Genomic DNA, 22,724 nt, shown 5'->3' with positions numbered 1-22,724 from the left:
GGCAGAGAAAATTTAATCAGGAGTGAACTAAATTCTTGGTAGAGTTTCCGGATTGAGAAAAACGCAAATATTGTTCCTATAAACAGATAATAATAACAACAGATACCATATAAAATAACTAGAAATACCATTTGATACAACGCAGCAGCACACGGTATAAATCATCATGAATATTAAAAAATTCCAAGTTCCATTAGTAGAGGAGGCAAGATGGCGGCATCAGCTGGGAGAAGAACACGTAAACAAACTACTTTTTCTCATTTATTTCTTCGCCAATAGGGAGTCTGTGCATATTAATAGTGGTTTAGTGTATATGAATAAGTTTTCAGGTAGAGGTGTTGCTTATGTGCCAAGTAATCGTGTGTGTGGAGGAGAAACTGCATCCGGTGTTTGGACTTTCATTTTGACTTATTACGTGAATAAGAATTTGTTAGCTAATGTCAAATATTGGAGTGGTTTAGGTGCTAAGTAAGAAAAGATGTGTCAGTGTACGTGTTTGTGCTGATATGTCACTCCTACTGCCACAGATTCCTTAATGATTTCACCCTAACAAATATCTTGTGCTATTTTAAGGAAGAAATATTTCTCGCCCACAATATTTCTCCATAGAGTGATCAATGTTAGATTTGGGGAACTGTTCAGGATGGAGTTTGTTTGGCTTAGGAACATTTGTGAAGGAATAGAATAAGATGAGGATCAGATATGAACAAATTATATCAACTTTTCAATAGTTACTGGTACTACTTTGAGAAGAAAGCTTCCTGAGGTTTCTATACCTGAGTGCAGCTTTGGCTCCACGCTCACCCTGTTCCTACTCCCACAGTGGCACAGCTGTACCGGCAGGGATGGAATGAGATCCCTGAGGTGATGGCGTCTTCCTACATCATGGTGTTAGGTGAGAGGATGTAGGGACACAACTCTTATCCTCAGATTTTGGATATCCCAGATTTTATGGAAATGCCTATTAGTTTTGAGATTGAGTATTTATTTCTTGCCTTAAATATGATGATTTTTTTTTTTATCATGTCATCACAATGAATGAATAAAATTAATGAGCTGAATTAATTTGAACTTAACTAGCTCTTGAATGGAAACTCGAATGATATTTCAAACATTATCTGATAACCCTGTTGACTACACTCTCTTTCAATATTATCTGATAACCCTATTGACTACATTATTTGGAGACTGGTACCTTCATTGTTATTTATTGATTTATTTTTATAGCCTTGACCAGAATCCTCTCTAACTTAATAGGAAAAAGTTATTGGAGATCATAGGAATAGGTTACCTAGCTGAAAGTTCTAACCTCAGAAGCTTTTTAAGTTTAGTGAAGGTTTATTTAGAGTATGATTTCTAGAGACCAAAGCTATTTCTCAATCTTCTTTAAGTCTAGTATAAGTTTAGAGTGAAGTGAAAGATACTACTGACAGCTTATTAAATTTTTACTCTAGGTTTGTCCCCATTATGACCAAAGCTATATTTGACTAACATTACCTAAGTGAACTTACATTTAAGACTCCCTAATGACCCAGTAATTAAAAACCTGGTTACTGAGTCTTTTCCATAAATATACCACTCTATTTACGAACCAGTTCCTTCTTATCTCCTTTTAAAATCTAACTTTGTTAAGCTTGAACACATTATTTGTAGTTCTGTCCTGATTACTTTGAGAATTTTGATTCAGTATACCCTGTACTGGCTAAGAGACACTCCACGCCCACAGGCTTAGGATTGATGGGCCTTTCTGCTTACACATACATCAAGAAAGATGGAGACAAGAAGAAGTACCGCTTCACGTACACTGGTAAGAATCTAGAGTAATCAACTAAACCCTGGAACTCCCTGTCTGCTTCTGTGTTTCCTCCTTATGACTTGAACTCTTTCATGAGGGAGATTTCAAGACACATCCTCCAGTTTTGAATGATTCTTTTTGACCATTTTTTGGGAAGTGGCACTTCAATGGGCCTTTTTTTTTTCCTCATCCTTTTTGTTTTCCTTGGCCAGTGCCCCTCTTACATAATAAAAATGACAACCAAAGCTGGGCAATGGCTTTAGGTCGCTACTTATTTTAATTAGTAGCTTTTAGTATTTATTGGTCTTAGCATTCAGTATAAGTGGTTTAACTTTTCATTTATAATGAGTACATGTAAGAATCTCCAGAGTAATCAAGTAAGTGACACATAATCAGAGTTGACCAGTGTTTTTTAGATCACTGTACTCATTTTAATAAGTTTTAGCATTGACTGGTCTTAGCATTCAGTGTAAATGGTTTAACTTTGCATTTAATCTTTTTAATGAGTGGCTACTGTTGTGTCTGTATTTGGATGCTGACCACCACTTGTCAAACTTCTTCAGGGATGATGTAAGAACTATACAAGTAACACTGTTAGTACATACCAGAGTTAATTTCCTTCTTCAGCTTTATCCATACAGCTGCTTTCATTCATTCTTGTTGTGCATTGCCTCTTGTAAACCTTTTGAACACTATACAAATAACATTATTATTTGTGCATACCAGAGTTCATTTCCTCCTGCTTCAGCTTTATCCATGTGATGTTCCTTACCTGCTTTCATTCATTCCTGTTGTGCACTGCCTCTGGTAAAACCTTCCATTCCATATTTATCTTCCTTACCACCTTCATACTCAGAATTCATATCCATAAACTACTACTACTCCTTTCACTGTTTCCCTAGTCAGGATGGTGCCATGTGAGTCTTCTCCAGTTGTTTCTGCTCCTTGCTTCCATTAATTTCCATAAACACATATCTATAATTGCAGACATTATCTTCTGCAAATGAAAATATGCACAACTCTGATACATATCCCTGGTTTCTTTTTTTGATAATGGAAGACAGACCAAGTGATAGATATCATATTTAAGAAAGGAAAGAAGAAAAGCTACCTGCATTACAGACTATATGTTGAATATTGTAGAGAATCACCATAATCTTTGAAAGATAGATTAATCTAAGGTTATTTATTTATAATTTACTTCAGCATTTGTGGCCTAATTTTATATTTTCTTGTTCTTTTCAGTGTATCGCCCAGATGACCCGAGAGTGGAAACAATAAGGAAGTGATTATGTGTGGTTAATTCTGACTGTGTAAAAAATCATTAATATTTAATGTATAAAGAATTTCTGTAATGTATATTATGCCCTAATTGTTTTTTTCCTGACCTTACATGATGTGGGAAGATTGCAAGATGTAAGGCACTGGGAGGAACACTCAAAATCAAAATAATGCACTGCACCCACAAAGGTTAATAATATGTAGCAGTACTGTTGTATCATATTTCAACAAAATAAATATAAATCTTATCACGTAAACATACAAGGAAATACCAAGTCATATGTACAGCTCCTGAATCACTGTGCTGAGTTACATGAAAGCCATTCACTAGTGTTTTAAGATTAATAAATAAAAGATATTAACATAGTATTTGGCTCTTCAAGTGTTGCTTAGCTGCAGCCTTCCACCAGGTGCTGAGGTGTACATTCTGGCATTTATCTATTACCCAGAGGTTGGGAGGCCTTGGGACTGCTTGCACAGGGGTCTCTTGATACATTGTTTATTATTATTATTAAAAATCTTCATTAGTTGGTCTCTTGATACATTGTTTATTATTATTATTAAAAATCTTCATTAGTTTGTCCTTAGGGTGTGATAAAGAACATGTACAGTCTCTTTTAGCACACACACACTTTTCACACTACACACACCCCACATACACACTACACTCATGCATTATGCATACATACGCTAGGCACAGACACACACTACACACAGGCAAGATTGCTGGCCTTCCACTTCCACATAAAATGGCATCAAATACAAAATGTTCTTTAAAGTATTCAAGTACAGTGTGACGTTTAGTCTCCATTCCATTAAGAGGAACCGCCTTCACTCATCCCCCACTGTTCCTTCCACACTGCTTGCATTCCTGATGTGACTTGTGTTTATTTGCCTCAGATCCTAGTTTACTCTATTTTCCAGCACCACACATAACCTTCATTCAACCACTGCCTTGATCTCACTATTACATATTTTGTTACTATTTTTACTATGGTCATACGGCATTAGTGTAACCAATCGCTTATTTTCCAGCACTACAGATAACCTTCATTCAACCATTGCCTTCATCTCACTATTGCATATTTTGGGAATATTCTTACTATGGTCAATTGGTGTAAACAATGACAATGCTAAGTATCTGCACAAACCTCCCAGCTGATCCAGCAGACAATGGTAGGAGGCAGTGACAGTGGCGACATCCAGCATGGCATGTCAGTGAGGTGAGTCAGGGAGGCTTCCACATGACAGGTGGGATGAGGGCACAGCACACTGGTGGCCCAGCAGCATCACTCACAGGGCAGTGCTGCGGCTCACACAGGGAGACGTGTGCTACTGTCCACTGAATGAGAAATCTACATCAGACCAAACGGCTTCCAGGTCGCTCTCCTCCACCTCCCCCTGGAACAGACAGTTGATCAAACCTTTAGGAAGCTTGGAACATAAGAACATAAGAAAATAAGTGATACTACATGTGGTAGTCTCTGTATAAAACATATCTATTTCATTTCCATCTATAAATTTGTCTGATGACTCAACATTAACAACTTATCACTGAGTATATTCCATTTGTCTACCACACTATTTGAGAAATTCCTTCCTACATGCAACTCTCTAACATAAAGAAACAAGAATGTTGAGGAGGATAATGGGTGTATTACTCAGAATACTTCTATGAAATGAAGAAGTGAGGAGACCAGGAGTGGAATGCATTATGGAAGTGGTAATATGAAAATAAGAGATGGTCTGGTCACCTAATAAGAACAGAAGACCAGGAACTTATTAAAAGAACCTAAAGAAAACCAGATTGAGGGGAGGGCAGAAAGTGAGATGGAGGGATGGAATTGCAGTAGAACTACAAATGATGGGAGTAAAAGGGGAAAATGAAAGGGATAGAAACAACTGGAAGAGATTTGTACATGGTGCCAACCCCTCTTTCTAAGGAAAAGGTGCAAGAAGTGTCTTCTCTGGGCCACCCCATGTGGGATTGCCAGCTTGGTATATAAATAGACAGATAGCAAGTACTGAAGTGAGGTAACTGAGACATGGCATCAAGTCTTGTTTCACTGTGTAAGTAAGAATATAGAAAGCGTTCCCAGTCTACTTGCTACGTCACTTTTAACGTTCTATGATGCACTAGGGAACACAATGGCAAAATTCCTTCAACCTGGTCAGACTGTGTGCCCATTTCTATATATGAAAACTTGTCATCCCTACTACTTCATCTTGGAGTCACAGAGGAATCCTAGCTCACCTCCGAGTCTCCTATGTCCTCCACCTCCATGTCGTAGGGAGGCGTCTCCACGGCATCTGGCGCAGCCTCCATCTTCTGCATCCCCTCTAGTGCTCTGGTGTTGCTTGGCTCATGGCTGGAGTAAATTTGATATCCACTCTGTTAACAAGCTTTGAAACCAATGCTTGAATAACAAGAATGATAACTGAGGTTAAGGCACACACAGAGATGATTTGGTGCCACAAATGGAAGAAAGAGACATTTGAGAAGACACAAAAATAAGATCAGGAAGAGTATGTGTTCTGGTGACATCAAGAAACATAGTATCCCACAATGAACTATAGACATCTGGAGATGCAATTACGGCAGTGTACACATACTTTAAGAGAAAATGGATTAAGATAGATATGGAGCCAGGACAAAATTAGCTTTGCTTGGACCCTATATGAAGACATGTGTCACTGCCCTTGCTGGTCACTCACTTCAGGGCGATGCCAAAATGGTGCGCCGCCTTCTCCTCGTCGTGCACCCGGGAGAAGAAATCTGCTAACATCTGGTGCAAGCGACTCGTTGACTGCACCGCCACCTGCTTCCTTAGTAACTCAATTGCCGACTCATATCGCAAATCCTGTGACGTACGATAAAATGTTAAAAGGAGTAGTAAATAGTATCCATAAGCGACTATTGCAACTATAACCAATGTGGCTACTGTAATGGGGATAATAGGTGGAAATAGGTAGGCATATTTCATACAGGGACTGCCACATGCAGGCCTCATGGCTTCTTGCAGCTTCCCTTATTTTCTTATGTTCTTTTCTTTCTGTAGTGATCCCACACTACCATAAGAAAGAAGAGAAGATAGAATAGTTAATAAGAAAGAAAAAAATTTAGAGGATGGACAAAATAGGAGAAAACAAGCTGGTCACCAGAAGAGAAATTCACACCGGATATCAAAAATGAGGGAACACTGGAGAAGAAATCTAAAAAACACGGATATAGGACACAACAACAGGAAGAGGGCCATAAACCTCCTGGGTGAGGGCAGCCTGGAACAAAAGGGAATTAACAGGGATGTAGAGGATAAGGCAGAGAAAGCAATAGAAAAGGAAAAGTAGGGTGGGAGGCCAGCAGAACAACACAACAGCTCCACCTGCCACCACTCACCTGTTCATACAGTTCACAGAGAAGATAAACAGCTGGAAGATGATATGAGTCTTCTTTCAATGCCTTTTCTAATAAACTTTTCCCTTTGCTGACTGTCAGTGAATCTTTGACCAGAACGGATGCATACAACTGTGGAGAGAAAGACTGATGATGTCTCCTAAATAGTACAACACTCATTATCAAATCTCACACCAAAATAAGACACAAGTGGGAGAAATGACATGTAAACTCAGACATAGTAAAGACTTGTGATGTCCTCTAAACAGTACAACACTTGTCCTTACCAAACTTATCACACTGAGAGGAGACACAAGTAAAACTTATATAGAAACTCAGAATGAAATAGTACACTATTCTCCTACATTTCAACTACACTTTTTTTCTTTCTTCTCTCTCAGAAGACATGTGGTTAAGAAGAAATATTATAATACTTCTCCTTCAGCCTGAGTCTTCTTATCACCTTTTTCTTATCCTACTTGTAAACCTTTAATTTGACTGCTGTGACTTCTACTCAAGAAAATAGCAAAGTGCAAGATTAGGGCATCGTTTTGAATAACACCAGACACCTGAATGAATTTAAATTAAATTTGTGCAGGTTTATTTTTTGGCCCAGTAAAATCAATTAGTGTGAAAAAAAAATGTGTTGTAGCAATCAAAGAATTAAAGGAATGTGTTTTTAATGCACATCTGATTCCATGACTCCTTTAGAAGACAGACAACTTGTACTCACAGTGAGGGCACGTGGAGTTTGACCTAACAGTTTACAGGTATTGCTGGCTATGGCCACAGCTTCTCTGGACCGATGCATGGCGAGATAGCAATCAACTAATCCCTGCAAACACATCAGGAAAAAAGAGGCATTAGATTTATGAATGCAAGAGTTTGTCATTGTCATGGTCAGCCTCGTAATTCTCACAATGTTTTACTCACAAATAATTCTGAAAAAAAAACTTTAACTTAATCACTGTATTGTGAGTTAAGGCTGAATACATAGATAAAGTACAAACAAAATTAACACGGCTTTGTATTGTCAGATACGTTACATACCAAGGCTGAATAAATACATGAAATACAAACTAAAATTGATCAGTACCAATAACATGCAAACAACTAATTTGTCAGGAAACCAATACACACACACACACACACACACACACACACACACACACACACACACACACACACACACACACACACACACACACACACACACAATTTAAAAAATAAATAAATAAAATAATAATAATAATAATAATAATAATAATAATAATAATAATAATAATAATAAATAAATAAAAAAATTCCAACTGATCCCATAAAGCGTGGGCAGGAGTACTTCCTTTTCTCCATTGGGGACCAAGGGGGGATAAGAGAGTGGTGTGAATAAGTGTGATTGTGAAAGTTGTGTGCCTTGTCTTGGCTACCCTTCTTTTTGGTGGAGACAGCCCTGGTATGTATGTGTGTGTATGTAAGAGAGATGATGCTACTTTGAAGAAAACCTCAGGAGCATCTTACTTTATGGGGTTCAAATCGATGTGGTGCGATCTGCATAGCTTCCCTAAAGTGCATGACGGCCTCCTGCAGCTTTTTGAGCTCCAGGAGTAACGTTCCCTTCAGCAGCAGACCCTCAATACTGCGGGGGTTGATTGAGCATGCCTGGAAAACATTCAATAATTTAGTGCATCAAGTTTGGTGAAACTGGAATTCTACTTTAAGCCCTCAAACTGTGCTGAGTGGAAGATTAATTTCGTAACACTTGATAAAATTGGAATTCTACTTTCATTTATGTTCTCAAACTGTGCTGAGTGTAAGATTAATTCCATAACACAATGAAACTAGAATTCTGCTTTCATTTGTTGTCCTCAATCTATATGAGTGCAAGATTAATTAGAGATAAGAATTAAAGACACTAATATTTCTACTGATCATCTGTCTTCATTATTTTCTATGAGTAGCAGAAGTAGTTTAACCTAATTTGTTCAGGTGTTCATCTTTCAAAGCTCTATCAAGGGAATGACCAAGACAGAAAGGTCTCCACTGGTTCCTGTTCATATATGTTTCTCTTGCACGCGCCATCACCCTTAACCTTTCCCTCCTGTCTCTAACCATTATGTTCACAAAATTCACTCCACTAGTTCCTCTTCATACACTACCCTTGCACACTCCCCTCTGAACCTCCTGTCCCTAACCATTATGTTCAGAAAACTCAACAATCTTGTGTTCCAGAGACAGAGCAGAACATGACTAGCAAAGTACACAGGCAAACTTGACACCCCATAATCTTTTCAACAGCTAACAATTTCCTGAAAATCACAAATTAAAACAAACCCAATTTTTTAGCACAATATATAGCTTGGTGGCCCTTTTACTGAGCAGAACCTAACTACCAGAGAACACAGGCAAACATGACTCAACCCATCAACCTTCCAACAATTAAAAAAAAATACTGAGTATCACTTAAAATAAAACGTAAGAAAGCTCTACCTTATGAGCAAAATATATAGCTTTGGTGGTGCGTTTACTGAGCTGGCAGTAGTAGCCCATTGTGATCCAGGGCTGAGGGGCTGTGTCTGTCACTGCTGTGGTGGACATGGCCAGCTCCTCCAGCTCACGGTTCCTCTTCTCGGCAGCCAGGAGACACGCCAGCAGGTCTGTTCCCCGCAGGTTTAGGTGGTTCAGTACATGAGCCTGTGTGAGGAACAAGAACATTCCTTAGTATCTCATGTACTTGTGGTAGAAATACAAAGGATGAGAGTCACAAAGTAAGAAGCAAGGAAATGAAACAACTGGAACACACTCATACATGGCACCAACTCCTCACTCCAGAGAAACAGTGAAAGATGAATTGAGTAAACAGTTGTATGAAGACCAGGAACCAATTAAAAGCGGGAAGAAGATCGCAGGGAAGACAGAAAATGAGATGGAGGGATAGAATTATGGTAGAACTGCAAAGGATGGGAGTCTCAGAAGAAGATGCAAGGGATAGAAACAATTACAGGAAATCTGTACATGGTGCCCTGACTCTATGGAAACAGCGAAAGAAGTAACACTTGTGTCTTCTTACCCTTTGTAAGTAGGTGAGTGCATTCTTGGAGTCCCCAGCAAGGTAGTAAGTTTCCCCTAAGGTGGCCAGAATGTCAACATTACGACTCAGGGCAGAGTTCTCCTCGAGGTGCTTGAAAGAACTGATGGCATTGGTATAGTCCCTACTGTGTAAATATGCATGTCCTTTCACCCACATTGACAACCTGCAAATATTAGGAAACAGTCACAAAAAATGGTAATGCACAGTAGTTGTATATGTAACCTGAAAAAAAAAAAAAAAAAAAAAAAAAGCTGCATATGTGTACTTTTCACCCACACTGGCAAACTGGAAATATTTGAAACACCATCAGAAAAATGGTAATGTACTTATATGTGCAAACTGAAGAAAAAATTACTTAAGACAGTATCACCATCAAAGCAGTTAGGAAAATAGTAATCTGCCAATACATCTACATTTAGAGAAAACAACACAAGAAACAGCATCATTATTACCATCATTTTCATCATCACCTTTTTGTTTAAAATCATTACTTTCTCTCACAGTACTTAAATAACACACAAGTACTATATCTGCTGGGGAAAGTACTATACAAACATTGCTCTCTTCAATACCTAACTGTCAAATTATTTTTTCTACACAGTTTCTCCAGTATTCACATACATGTCCTTTTAAGGCATCCTTATATGAAAAGACTGACCAAGGGAAACAAAAACATAAAGTGACATTATAATAATAAGCCTACTTGTAGTACTGACATCAAGAAAGTATTAACAGAGACAGGGAGGCCTGGATTCTGAAGCACTTTACTCTCTCACTACGACTATTTTCAAAGGCCAGAGAGGTGATCAGCTGGGTTCTCAATAGTGTTTCTCCTCTTAATAATGTATAAATCTTGTTAACCTGTCACCAGAATAAAAACATCCGTAGAAACGCATGTAATTTCAACTAGAGCCTCTTGAAAGGAGTGGAGATGTAGTGCAGACAGTGTCAACAGAAGCACTCACCACTCAGTTCCGGCACAACTCCCATGTATGTTTATCATGAGAGAGGCGACCTCAGCACCCCGAACCCCGAGGCTCAGCAGCTCCTGGACAGCTTCCAAGGCCAGGGGACACTCCTGAGACACAAAAGTACCTAAATCACTCCTTAACTGCTGTGTGTGTATTTTACATTGTTGTACTTTCCTAATTGCAATTTACAAGAAATGAACTTAAGTGGTCCCACATCCACATCTACACATGTCGAATTTTTCCCTTAGTTTGTGCACATTTATCACCAATATTATCTCCTCTTCTAGTTCATCTCTAACTTCAATGTGTCTTTGTGGAAAACTATTCTTCTTTGTATTGTTTAAACATCTTCCTTTCCTCAATGTGTGTGTGTGTGTGTGTGTGTGTGTGTGTGTGTGTGTGTGTGTGTGTGTGTGTGTGTGTGTGTGTGTGTGTGTGTGTGTGTGTGTGTGTGTGTCAGTGACTTAATATTGAAGCAAAGATTTAGGAAGGGTCAGTCCCTAACCTCCTCTGTGTGTGTGTGTGTGTGTGTGTGTGTGTGTGTGTGTGTGTGTGTGTGTGTCAATGACTGCTATTAAAGGACAGAGATTTAAGAAGGTACATACATGGACTGATTTTAATATGCAAGTGTCAGTGACTATCCTATTATGCAGCCAGAGATTTAGATAGGAAGATATGGATCCATTTTAATTTACAAAAGCTAGATTTATAAATACAAATGAGATCATTTTGTTCTTGTACTTTTAAGGCAAAACTCAGTATTAACAAATAAAAACCTAATAATCTCTCAAAAAATAAAGAAAAGAAAAGAAAAGAAAAAAAATGCAAGACAGAAAATTTAACTCCATCACAGTCTTATTATGCTTTGTGGGAGGAAACAGGTCAAGAAAAATGAGAAGAAATGACATTCAAACACTAGTCAAATCCAGTGATAACCTTCCCCTGTGACCTGGGCTACCCCATCAGGTCATACACACAAAGCAAGGCCACAATTACCTTGAGCACCTCCTTGTATGCGGTGATGGCAGGGCGCTCCATGCCCACCTGCTGGTAAAGGCGGCCCATCCTCATGTTGACCTTAGGGGTGCGGTGGCGCTGCGGGATGGATTCCAGCACGGTGAGGGCCTGGCTGTACTGCCGCACTGCCATGTTGCACTCTGCCATGGCGTACTTCACATCTGTGTGTCATGGGAGAGTCAGACAGTGCCTTGCAAGCAGACATAAAAGGTTACTTTCCACAAACATATTTGGTTACTGAATATAACAATAATAACGATGAGTGTTATCAACAGTCCAAGCGTTAATTAGTACTTAAGTCATGCATCTTAGGTGTGTACCTGCAGCCTATGTAAGTATCATGGTAACAAAGCTGACTATCAATGTGAAGTGTTCTGGTGCCATAATGACGCTCAGTTTTATTCAGTTTTATTACCTTTGTAAAGTTGCGAGTACGTAAAATATAATACATCTTCACATACAGTGATATCCTATTTTTTTGAAGGAATGCACAAACCAACATATGCATATGTATCTATGCTGCCATCTACCAGTGAACTTTTCTGCTTTGTCTTACAGTATACAAGCCATGATATCAATGAGGAGTAAACAATTGATGCTCTCACCAATCTCTGTGAGTCCCTCCTTGAACATGTCAGTTGTCTTGGCCACTTTGGTCTTGGCGGCTGCCTTGGCATACTGTAGGGCCTCCTTCAGCGTGGCCTCGGCGCGCCTGTACTCCCCCAAGCTCTGCAGTGCCCGCCCCACGTACACCAGGGTCTGGTAACGTGCAGCTGGCAGCAGATAACTCTCGGGCTGGTTCTCTGCCACAGAAAGCACCAGGCTGCCCTGTGGTGGAGGAGACACTGTCTTTATTTCACTGTGGTAGAATTATATGTTTTTTTTAATATTACTTATACAAAAGTAACAGGATTCTTAAAGTCAATTATTGGTGTTGTTTATCATATCTATGGTTTTCATATTTGTTATACAATAGAAATGACAGGATTCTCAAAGACAAACATTTCTGAGGCTTGATTACTTTACTTTGCTCAAAGAAAATAAGATGCTTTTAATTTTTTGTGTGTGTGTGCAAGAGGGATACTGTCCAAGGGGGAAAAAAAGAAAGGTCAAAAGGATTATCCAAAACTGGAGAATAAGTCACTTCAAACCTCCCTCTTGGAAGAGTTCAAGTCATAAGGAGAAAATACAGAAGCAGACTTGGAGTTACAGAGTTAACCAGAAAAAAGGATGAATGGCTGAGAATACTGGCTAACTTTTGCATTAGTGAGATGAACAGAATATGGGCAGAAGAATACAACAAAGTGACAGGATTCTTAGGGCCAACCATGCTGGGTCTTGGTTATCATCTCTGTGTCTGTCTTGTCATCTTCCCTTCACTATGGCAGAATAAGAGGGTTTCCATATTCTTGTACAACAGAAGTGGTGGGATTCCCAAGGACAACCAATAATGGGTCTTCATTATCATCTGTGTCTGTCAGTGTGTCTTGTCATCCTTTTTCCTGTCCTGGTGTCTTACCTCTGATACAAGTAAGCAACATGGGCAGGTGTATCACCTGTAACTACTGACCTAGTGTGCCTACTCCAGATTAAGATGGATTTAATTCTGCCAAAACACTCAATAAAACCTTGACCTAATAGTTTCCAGACACTGGCTACTTACTTCCACTCGTGATCTACACAGTGAAAAGATCAGCAGTCACACTGAATTACTGAGATAATAGAAACCTAACTTAATATTTCACCCCTTTTTGGTACATCTTTCCTTGATCACTAACCCCACTGAGACACTTCCTCTTTCTATACAGCCACCTCTAAACTGAATACAAACTGCGAAATCCATCCTTTTTTTTATACTTTTTATTTTATTATTTTTTTTATCATTTTCTTTCTTGTAGATGCTGACAAATGTATTGTTTTTGCTGCGAACTGTTGTATCGCAGTGGAAGCGTTAACGTAGCCCTCGGACTGCAACGCTAATGTTAGTTCAATATCATCATAACAAAAAGAACATAAAAACAAGCGTACCAGAGCAATGAGGTTTGAATGCAAGCCATTATCGTGAAGCAGTTTGATTTGTTCGAAGAGATACATGGCGTCTGTATTTCCTCTGAATGGCCTTTTCTTCTTTTTTAAGAGGTGGTGTGGTCTTTGAACCTTCCTCTCAATGCCTCAAGTTCACGGTGGCTGGTCAGGACTGGGCTGTGCTATGGTGTGCTGGGCCTCCCTCCTCTAGTCTCCGCTGCCTTGGGTTTGTTGATGTTCAGTTTCAGTTCAGTTGAGATGTACTTCTGAATTCTGTCTTTCTAACGGCGCCTGTCTTCTACATACGCCCTTTCTCTTTCCCTCTTTTTCTTCCTTGAAAAAAAAAAAAAAAGGATTTATTTTCCTTTTCCTGTTTTTTTTTTTTTTTTGTGTTTGATTTTTTTTTTTTTGGGGGGGGTGCGATTTCGTCTTCCTTTTACTAGTTTTCCTTTCTTCTTCTTTTTTTCTTTCATTTATTTCTCTCTCCCTTAGTTTTTATGTTATAAGGGCTACGATGATTGTATGAGGATCATTTAAACAATCTCTCTCTCTCTCTCTCTCTCTCTCTCTCTCTCTAGAAAATATTATAAGATATTAGGAAAGGAGACGCTGAAAAAAAAAAAAAAATGCAGCAAAAGACAAAACTGAAAATTAGGAGGTACTAGAGGAAAGAAGAAAGCAGAAAAGAGACACTGAAAAGGAAACTGTTGAAAAGTCTTAACCAAACTCGAGACATCAACAAAACACTGAAAAGAATACTACACACAAAACACAAAGCTTAAATACAGGAAAAATAAGGAGAAATTGAAGCACCACGACTGAAGGACTTGAAGAAACGGTCACTAAGGAAAAAGGAGAACATTTGGGAAGGCAATACAGTTGCTGGCAATACAGTTAGTAAATAATTGAAGTGAAAGGTGTACCTGTCAGGTAGTTAGTCTTGTTTCATGTTTTCTTATTAATTTATAAGGTGACATGGTCTGTATTCTTAATGTTAGTTTAAAGATTAAATGAGGTGACTGTAAATTAAGTGATAATGTTCCTTCCGTAATGTCTATGTAACCACGTGTTTATTTATTTATTTGTTATCTTTTTATTTAGATATTATATTTTAAATAAGAGGGGCTCAGGCCGAGGACTACTAAAAGGTGAGGAAAAGAAACAAAGATCCACTGAGGTGGCAGTCCCAAAGAATTCAGCCAAAAGAGTTCTTACTTGGATGGACTTCCAACAGGGCACCCCATTACGGCTAGCACGCCAGCCCAAAAGAGAATCACCAAGGGATGTGTAACAATAAAAAAAAAAGGCTAGAAAGTGTGCTATAAGCTCATAACAAGTGTTGGCAGGTTGGCATCAGAAATCAAATAGTCGGTCACTTAAGAAGTTAGTCAGTCACTTTTTAAAACCATCAAGAGAATCATTTTGCCACATTGTTGAGAAGGAAGTTCCAGATTTTCACTACTCTGACTAAAAAGAATCTATGCCTGGCATCACAACAACTGTAAGGGACAAGGATTCCATAACGATGTCCTCTCGTGCCAATAGTAGTAGCCAAAGTAAATATATCAGTAGGAGAAATTAGGGAGAGACCATGAAAAATCTTCTAACACTTAATAAGGTCTGCCTGTAACAGTCTCCTCTTCACTGAAAATAAGTCCTGATCCATAAGACGCTGAACATGTGACATATTCTCCAGACCTTGAATCCTCCTTGTCCACTGTCATTGTACTCATTGTACCAGCTTTAGGTCAGTGACATAACCAGTATTCTAGACAGTAGATCCAAACTCCAGAAGTGGGTGTAAATGGGTAGTGAGGAGGGTGACCATAAACTTTGGGGAGCGGCATTGTGTGGACTTTAGCAAATTGTTGGCTAAACCTGCTGCTTTGGAAGCAATAGAACAGATGTGATTGTGGTACTTCAAAGTTGAGTCAGTTGTTAAATCAAAATCATCAACACTGTGACTTATGCAAAGAGATTGGCCATTAATTTGGTAGGAAGAGTTCAGATGTAAATCAAAGGTGACACAAAGGGGACACCAAACCTAATAATTTTTGTCTTGTCAGCATTAACTCTTAGATCCCAAAGTTCTGCAACTGTTATGAGAGTGTTAATATCTCTTTGGACAAGTGATGTATCAAGCAGAGCAGAGGATAGATTTAAAGGTCTAATTAACAGATTCAGTTTTAGATCATCAGCAAATATTTTAACATTTGATATCAGGTCAGCAGATATGTGGTTTATATAGATTAGAAAAAGGAGTGGTTCCAAAACAGAGCCCTGAGGAACTCCACTGGTAACAGGGAGGGAAGAACTGTAAGAGCCATCCACTACAACCTCCATAGATCTATTGATGAGAAAAGCTTTAATCTAGGTTAAGATTGTACCTTCAGTACTGATGCATTGAAGTTTGGTAAAAAGTATTTGATGGTTCACTGTGTCAGAAGCTTTAGCAAAATAAAAAAGATTGAGCTAAGTCAGTTGTATTACCATTATATATATTATATATATACCATTATATATATATATATATATATATATATATATATATATATATATATATATATATATATATATATATATATATATATATATATATATATATATATATATATATATATATATATATATATATATATATATATATATATATATATAATGGTCTTTTTATTTCATTGTGTCACTTTATAGGTGTGGTTACAATGGAGGAAGTCATTCAAAACAATAAGCGGTTGAAACTTGAGACCAGTGAGCTGAGGAAAGGCACAGGTGTGGGGGCTCTCCTGGAGAACATCCGTGCTGTAGGGAAGCCGAGAATCATCCAGGAGGAGGAGTGTGAGGTGATGGTAATAAGTGACGACAGCAATTCAGACATAGCCAGCCACGCAGCAAGCTGTGCACCCAGCCACACAGCCGGCCACACAGCAAGCCATGCAGCAAGCCACACAGTAAGCCACACAGCCAGCCATGCAACAAGCCACACAGCAAGCTACACAGCAAGCCACACTGCAAACCACACAGCCAGCCATGCATCCAGCCATACAGCCAGCCATACAGCAAGCCACACAGCAAACCACAACGGGTCAATTGCTGCTGTCTTGACTCCCCAAAGTCTGGCCAAGTTTGGAGTTGTGGCAGAGACTCACACTATACAAAATGGAACCAGTGCCCTTGAAACCAAAGAATTTGTAGTTGAAAAGATGGACATTCATAAACCAAGTGAAAGAACGTTAAAGAGAACTGAAAATGAGCAGTGCAATAGCGTGAGCAAGAGTGTCTGTGAGGAAATAGTGGTATCAGATGCAACAGAAAAGGATGACTCAAGAGAGCCCATCGAGGAGCAAGATGAAACACCTCTACCACCTCTTAGACACAACTTTGCTAGTCCACTGATGGCTCTGAATTACATGGCAGAATTCAAGATGCCACATGATAATTTCACCAAGGGATGTAAATGGTTAGTACCCAACCATGGATCTTTTTATTGTTTATGTCTTCCTTTTATGTTGAGAGTCATGGTAGGAGGACCTTTGATATCATGTCCATGAATTAGTTGTGCCACATTGCAGTTCTTCTCATTCCATTGCCTTACATGGTAAAAGAGATCTCTACCCATCGTAGTACCTTACCTATATGCACTTATTTTGCTTTAAACAGATTTGATTACCTCAATTTTTTCACATATCAAAAATTATTCTACAGTTCATAACAACATATCTGGAGCACACTGTTAGTTTATTTTTTCATATATCAAAAATTATTGTACTATTCATAAAACCACATCTGGAGCACACTGCAAGTTGATTTTCTTCATATATCAAAACTTATTCTACAATTCATAATAACACATCTGGAGCACACTGTTAGTTTTAGTGGTGAGCATCATAATATGTGAAGAATCTCTTATTTTGAATCGTGTTCCCTGTGTATCTTGTCTCAGGTCCCCCGATGGATCGTGTCTGCTGGTGACAGCCAACGACTCCAAGATCCGCTTGTTCAACCTTCCCACGCCAGTGGTTCAGGGACATTTTCAGTGTGAGAATTATTAATGGCTCTGAGAACATGTCAGCTTATCTTCTATCTTAATGACTTTCTTACAATTCAGTGTACCAAGAGATTTGAACTGAGATGTTTAATTTTCATTATCTTTTATCTTAATAACTTCCTTACAATTCATTGTATCAAAAGACCTCATTTGAGATGTTCAACTTTCCTTAGGTGAGTCGTGGTTTGCAGAGGAGGCTGAGAAGTACACCAAGCCTGCGGTGACTGTCAGGGAGAAGGAGATAGTGTATGATTACTGCTGGTACCCACTCATGCGCTCTGACCTGCCATCCTCCTGCTGGTAAGGTGCCATGTGTCACCTGCAGCTCTTGCTGCTGCATGGAACTAAAGTAACTGGTCACAGCTGACCAAATCAGAATACTTCTGGCTACTGATAACTTTTCACTACAATCTGAAACACTTATGTGCTGCATCTCCACTACCTTGAAAAGGCTCTAGCTGAAGTTAAACGGCTTTATAAAAGTGTTTTTTTTGTTCTAGTGACAAATAAACAAGATCTCTGCATTACTAACAGGAGAAACACTCTTGAGAATTCAGCTAATTATCTTTGTAGTCTTGGAAAATATTCATGGTGAGAGAGCAGTGTTTCTAAATACAGGGCTTTGTCTCCATTTGCAAGTCGTACAAAAAATTTGGCTTGTTAGGTGGAAGAGCAGATTCTTGGAGGGTAAAATTTAATGTACAATGTCCTTTTACTTTTTTTCAGTTTTGCCACCACATGCAGAGACCATCCAGTCCACTTATGGGATGCGTGGAATGGCAGCCTGATAGGCAGCTATCACCCGTACAACCAGTGAGTAGCTTCTGGATTTACAGTGACAAATTCTGTTTTAGCCTTGGTGTAAGCCTTGCTGTTCAAATTTAGTCATCTCATTGATATATGACTGCTGGTCAAGAATTAAAATACCACTCACGACCCTTCATTCTACTTCCTGTCAGTGTTTGGAGCTTGTATCAATTGCAGTCCAAGCTGTGTGATTCATCCCTGTTAAGTGAGAGCAGGAGTACTTTCTGTTCTTTGTTGGAGACAAGAGACTAAGGGATTGGTGTGAATGAGTGTGAATGTGAAGGTTGTGTGCCTTGTCTTGGCTACCCTCCTTTCCAGGAGAGGCAGTCTTGCTATATATATATATATATATATATATATATATATATATATATATATATATATATATATATATATATATATATATATATATATATATATATATATATATATATATAAACTTATGTTGAAATAAACTTGCTCTCTGCACAACCTTTGATCCTGGATACTGTGAATGATTGGAACTCCCTCACACTAATCACAATAACATTACATAACAACTATCGTTGCCTTGCAGCCTTGATGAAATGGTAGCAGCCTACAGTGTAGAGTTCAACATAGATGGCTCAAGACTGGTGACAGGCTTCAATAAGTGCCTCCGTACTTTCTACACCCAACGGCCGGGCAGAGTCTTTGAACAGATAGAAGCAAAGAGTGAGTGTTGCCAATGCCTGATACAGTGAAGGTGGTGGTATTTTAACAAAGTGCATATTTAGAGATGATGAATTCCTTTACTATGTTGTTTGAAATTTGTAATGATATGTTAGCTAAGTCAGTATCCTATTGTCAAGGGCCACAGAGATAGATGATTCCATTGCTATGCTGTTTGAAATGTGTAATAATATGCTAGCAAAGTCCATATCCTATTTTCAAAGGCTATCGTGATAGTTTGTCAGGTTTACAGATTTTTCTGATTCCATTGTTCTGCTGTTTGAAATGTTTGATGATATATTAGCACAATCTGTATTCTGTTTTCAATGGCCACAGAGACAGTTTGTCAAGTTTTCTAATTTTTCTGATAGATTTCATTCTTCTGGTCTGTTTGAAATGAGTAATGATTGTTTCAGACCAGCCGGGGATAATCTCCTGCATGAGTTTCAACCCTCAGCTGCCTTCTGTCTTTGCCGCCGGTAGTTACCTTGGCTCTATTGGTAAGATGAGGTTCACTTGTTTGAATCTTGCATAACTAAAGCCCTTGTCACATGATCAGTAGGCAAGTGTGATGATTCATTATAAAGTGGAGGATGCATGGAAACTGATCATGTGTGAGGAATTGAAACACCATCCCTGCTCGAGTATGTTCGTCAGCAGACAAAACCCCAACTGAACCACACTCATCAGGGAAACTGTTAAGCTGTTTACCGTATTTGATGGCTCATAGGATGCATGGGCTTATATGATGTACCCAGTTTTGGCAGACATTGAAGTGAAAAAAAAGATAAATGAATGGATTTAAGCTCTGAATATGAAGTGAAGGATTTCACCTGACATTTGAAGACTCTCACATGCATTTAGATCATTATTAGATCCCAATATTTTGCATTTAAAAACTTTAATATTTGCTAGTAGCCTATGTACTAATCCTGTTGTGAGATGTAAGCATGTACCTGGCATATGGCGTCGGCAGTGACTGTGAGAGACTACAGGGTAATAAAGTTTGTTTATAAGAATGTTAAAAGATAGGTGCAATTTTAATTGTAAGAAAGTGTGTCTTACCTCAAGGAGTAATGGCATCACACTGTAAAGAACTCAGTGAAGCTTGCCCATGTCACCAGGTTCGGTGCATAACCAACCACATGTTTGTTTTGGTACATGCAATGCGTGGTGCATGGTCACTTAGGCAAATTCTTCCTGACTGGTGTCATTCTATGTGAATTACTGGTAAGTATGACCTATTATATATTGTTATCTTGAAAGAAAGAGTTGTTTTGTGGCACAGTACCAGTCATCACTTTGTTGACATGTGTGAAGATGTCTGGGGTTTGATTTTAGAGCCTCTGTTGCCATAGATTTACCACCAACCACTGCCTCAGTGCTGAACTTTGGCCTCATAGGATGCAGGCTCATTTCCTGAGATTTTTTTGGAGAAAAGGTGCGTCTTATGAGCCATCAAATACTGTAATTGATATCTCCCAATCCCACTTCTCTCTCTCTCTCTCTCTCTCTCTCTCTCTCTCTCTCTCTCTCTCTCTCTCTCTCTCTCTCTCTCTCTCTCTCTCTCTCTCTCTCTCTCTCTCTCTTGCAGGCCTCTATAACCTGGAGAGAAACAACCTGTTTTGCCGAATGGAAGGCAGCATTGGTGGCGTTACACAAGTCAAGTTTTCCTCGTGTGGTACCAAGCTTTTTTCTGGCTCTCGCAAGGTACTTTAATTGTAGTGCTAGCTACAATTGTAGAGACTATGAATAGAGATCACAATATCATGGAATGCATGTGTGTGTGTGTGTGTGTGTGTGTGTGTGTGTGTGTGTGTGTGTTTAAGTGTTACCACATGGGCATCTTGAGTGTGTTTTATACGAGAAACTAGTCTTGTATATAAACAGATAGATAATGCTGCCTAAAGATTTGCATTGAACCAGTTTACAATATAATACTAGAGGTAGAGATCATTCTTTTATCTCAATACTGTTTGAATGTATAGATATGTTTGGGAGATCTTATGACTGTCTATTAATGGCTTTCAGTTTAGATGTCCTTCAGCTGTCATGTCATCTGACTCTTTTTTCTATTTGCTGTATTTTTTTTTTATAATTATATATATTCTTTAAGTGCCTCTCATTCCTGTAGAATAATGAGATCCTGTGCTGGGACATAAGGAACCCAGGAATGCTGTTGTGTGGCTATGGCAGGGAAGTTTCAACAAGCCAGAGAATATACTTTGACTTGGAGCAACACTATGGCAGGTTCCTTGTTTCTGGCAAGTACTGATATCCTGTTTCTTGTACTTTGTAAGAATTGTACTAAATTCTTCAAGTTACATGTTTCATCTTGCATATAACAGATCCCACCACCATTAAGTTTATTAAAACATAAGATAATAAGGAAAGGAGAAAGAAGCCATCAGGCCTACATGTGGCAGTTCCTGTATGAAATATACCCACCTACTTCCACTCTCATCCCCATCCATAAATTTATCTAATCTTTTAAAGCTCATCATGTCATCATAATCTTACTAATGTTTTTCTAGTGTTACATAGAAATGATACTGAATTATTCACAAGTTATACGTTTGATCATGTACATACCAGACCCCACAACTGTCATCATCATGATCTTATTTCTTGATGCATATATCACATAAAGATAATATTTTTTCAGGAGACACAAGAGGCTATGTGTTAAAGTGGGACCTGGAAGATGACCAAGAGGCTGCAGCTGATGCGAGTGTTACCAAGGAACCAACATCACTATTCACAGCCCACAAAGACTGCACCAACGGAGTAAGGTACACATGTGGCCTGTCTGTCTTTATTACTGAAATGCTAACTTATGTTCAGTGCCCTTCACTTCCATGTTCATCACTTAACATTGCCAGTGTGTGAATCACTTGCTGTACATGACATCAAGAAAGTTGGACAGATTATTGTGGAGAATAGAGACATCTGGCTTCCCTTCCTTTCATAAGTGTTTCTAGCCAAGTTAACTCTTTCACTGCATTTTGGCACATGTTTTCTTAATCACAAACTGCTCTTGGAACATTTCTCTTGCTCTAAAGTCGCTAAACCTCTTGCTGGGTAGTAAATGGAAAATGTATTATCTCAATTTTTTTCCCTTTTCTGTAGATGTCTGTCATGACTTTGTGCAATGCCTCCAATGTTGTCAATTATACATCATAGTGAAGGAATTAAGTGTGACATGCAGTCGCTTATACTATGAACTATTAGCAGCCATGGGGATATCTCATTTGACCACCTCCTCTCCTCAGCATCCACCCCTACTGTCCACTCCTTGCCACCAGTTCGGGACAGCGGCACTTCCCAGAGCCTGTGTCGGAGTCTGATTTGGGCTCCTGCTCAGAAAATGAAGAGCCAAAGGTTTTGTTCACCAGCAGCAGAACGCTTCCAGAGAATACTGTTAAATTGTGGTGGCTTGGAGAGTCATAGATTTTAACTTAAGTGTTTTGTATTGCTTGTATTTTATTGAATATGTATAATACTTGTCACTGTATTTCTCATTGTATAGGGCAGGACACCATGTGCTCTAAAAGGCAAAATAAACTTGCCGGCAAGTGACATGACTGTTTTTAGCCCATCTAGAGCTCCTC

At 38.8% G+C, this 22,724-nt stretch overlaps 2 protein-coding genes across 4 annotated transcripts; one reads left to right on the top strand and one right to left on the bottom strand.

Annotated features, from left to right (window-relative positions):
- Positions 1 to 3,283: 3,283 nt before the first annotated feature.
- LOC135112180 (anaphase-promoting complex subunit 7-like) lies at positions 3,284 to 13,840 on the bottom strand. Its single transcript, XM_064026277.1, has 12 exons — positions 13,575 to 13,840; positions 12,152 to 12,374; positions 11,526 to 11,707; positions 10,524 to 10,636; positions 9,538 to 9,721; positions 8,958 to 9,161; positions 7,989 to 8,129; positions 7,204 to 7,305; positions 6,474 to 6,602; positions 5,792 to 5,937; positions 5,331 to 5,445; positions 3,284 to 4,477 (listed from the first exon to the last, which is right to left on the bottom strand). The coding sequence occupies exons 1-12, from the start codon at positions 13,638 to 13,640 to the stop codon at positions 4,409 to 4,411; spliced, it is 1,674 nt and encodes a 557-aa protein (XP_063882347.1). The 5' UTR covers positions 13,641 to 13,840; the 3' UTR covers positions 3,284 to 4,408.
- A 450-nt stretch (positions 13,841 to 14,290) lies between these two features.
- Positions 14,291 to 22,692, top strand: LOC135112178 (telomerase Cajal body protein 1-like). Of its 3 annotated transcripts, none has more exons than XM_064026272.1 (11): positions 14,291 to 14,464; positions 16,263 to 17,028; positions 17,512 to 17,606; positions 17,790 to 17,916; positions 18,343 to 18,429; positions 18,980 to 19,116; positions 19,530 to 19,613; positions 20,708 to 20,823; positions 21,248 to 21,377; positions 21,779 to 21,905; positions 22,386 to 22,692. In XM_064026272.1, exons 2-11 carry the CDS (start codon positions 16,274 to 16,276, stop codon positions 22,561 to 22,563), a joined length of 1,836 nt encoding a protein of 611 aa, XP_063882342.1. In that variant the 5' UTR covers positions 14,291 to 14,464; positions 16,263 to 16,273; the 3' UTR covers positions 22,564 to 22,692. The 3 variants fall into 3 exon arrangements, with proteins under 3 accessions (XP_063882342.1, XP_063882344.1, XP_063882345.1); XM_064026274.1 differs by having other exon boundaries at positions 14,301 to 14,501; XM_064026275.1 differs by lacking the exon at positions 14,291 to 14,464 and adding an exon at positions 15,199 to 15,318.
- The last annotated feature ends 32 nt before the right edge of the window (positions 22,693 to 22,724 follow it).

This window comes from Scylla paramamosain, chromosome 23, assembly GCF_035594125.1.
Source record: "Scylla paramamosain isolate STU-SP2022 chromosome 23, ASM3559412v1, whole genome shotgun sequence".
Lineage (NCBI taxonomy): Eukaryota > Metazoa > Arthropoda > Malacostraca > Decapoda > Portunidae > Scylla > Scylla paramamosain.
This window is presented reverse-complemented; position numbering and strand designations above follow the sequence as displayed.

Bases quoted from the DNA above. Each gene is read 5' to 3' on its own strand.
- LOC135112180 (XM_064026277.1), bottom strand. From the start codon at position 13,640: ATGTATCTCTTCGAACAAATCAAACTGCTTCACGATAATGGCTTGCAT. The intron at 9,722-10,523 runs GTGAGTGCTTCT...TAATATTTGCAG, and splicing joins AGTTGTGCCGGAACTGAGTG to GTTGTCAATGTGGGTGAAAG. The intron at 6,603-7,203 runs GTGAGTACAAGT...TTCTCTCCACAG, and splicing joins AAACTCCACGTGCCCTCACT to TTGTATGCATCCGTTCTGGT.
- LOC135112178 (XM_064026272.1), top strand. From the start codon at position 16,274: ATGGAGGAAGTCATTCAAAACAATAAGCGGTTGAAACTTGAGACCAGT. The intron at 17,607-17,789 runs GTGAGAATTATT...AACTTTCCTTAG, and splicing joins GGTTCAGGGACATTTTCAGT to GTGAGTCGTGGTTTGCAGAG. The intron at 18,430-18,979 runs GTGAGTAGCTTC...GTTGCCTTGCAG, and splicing joins AGCTATCACCCGTACAACCA to CCTTGATGAAATGGTAGCAG.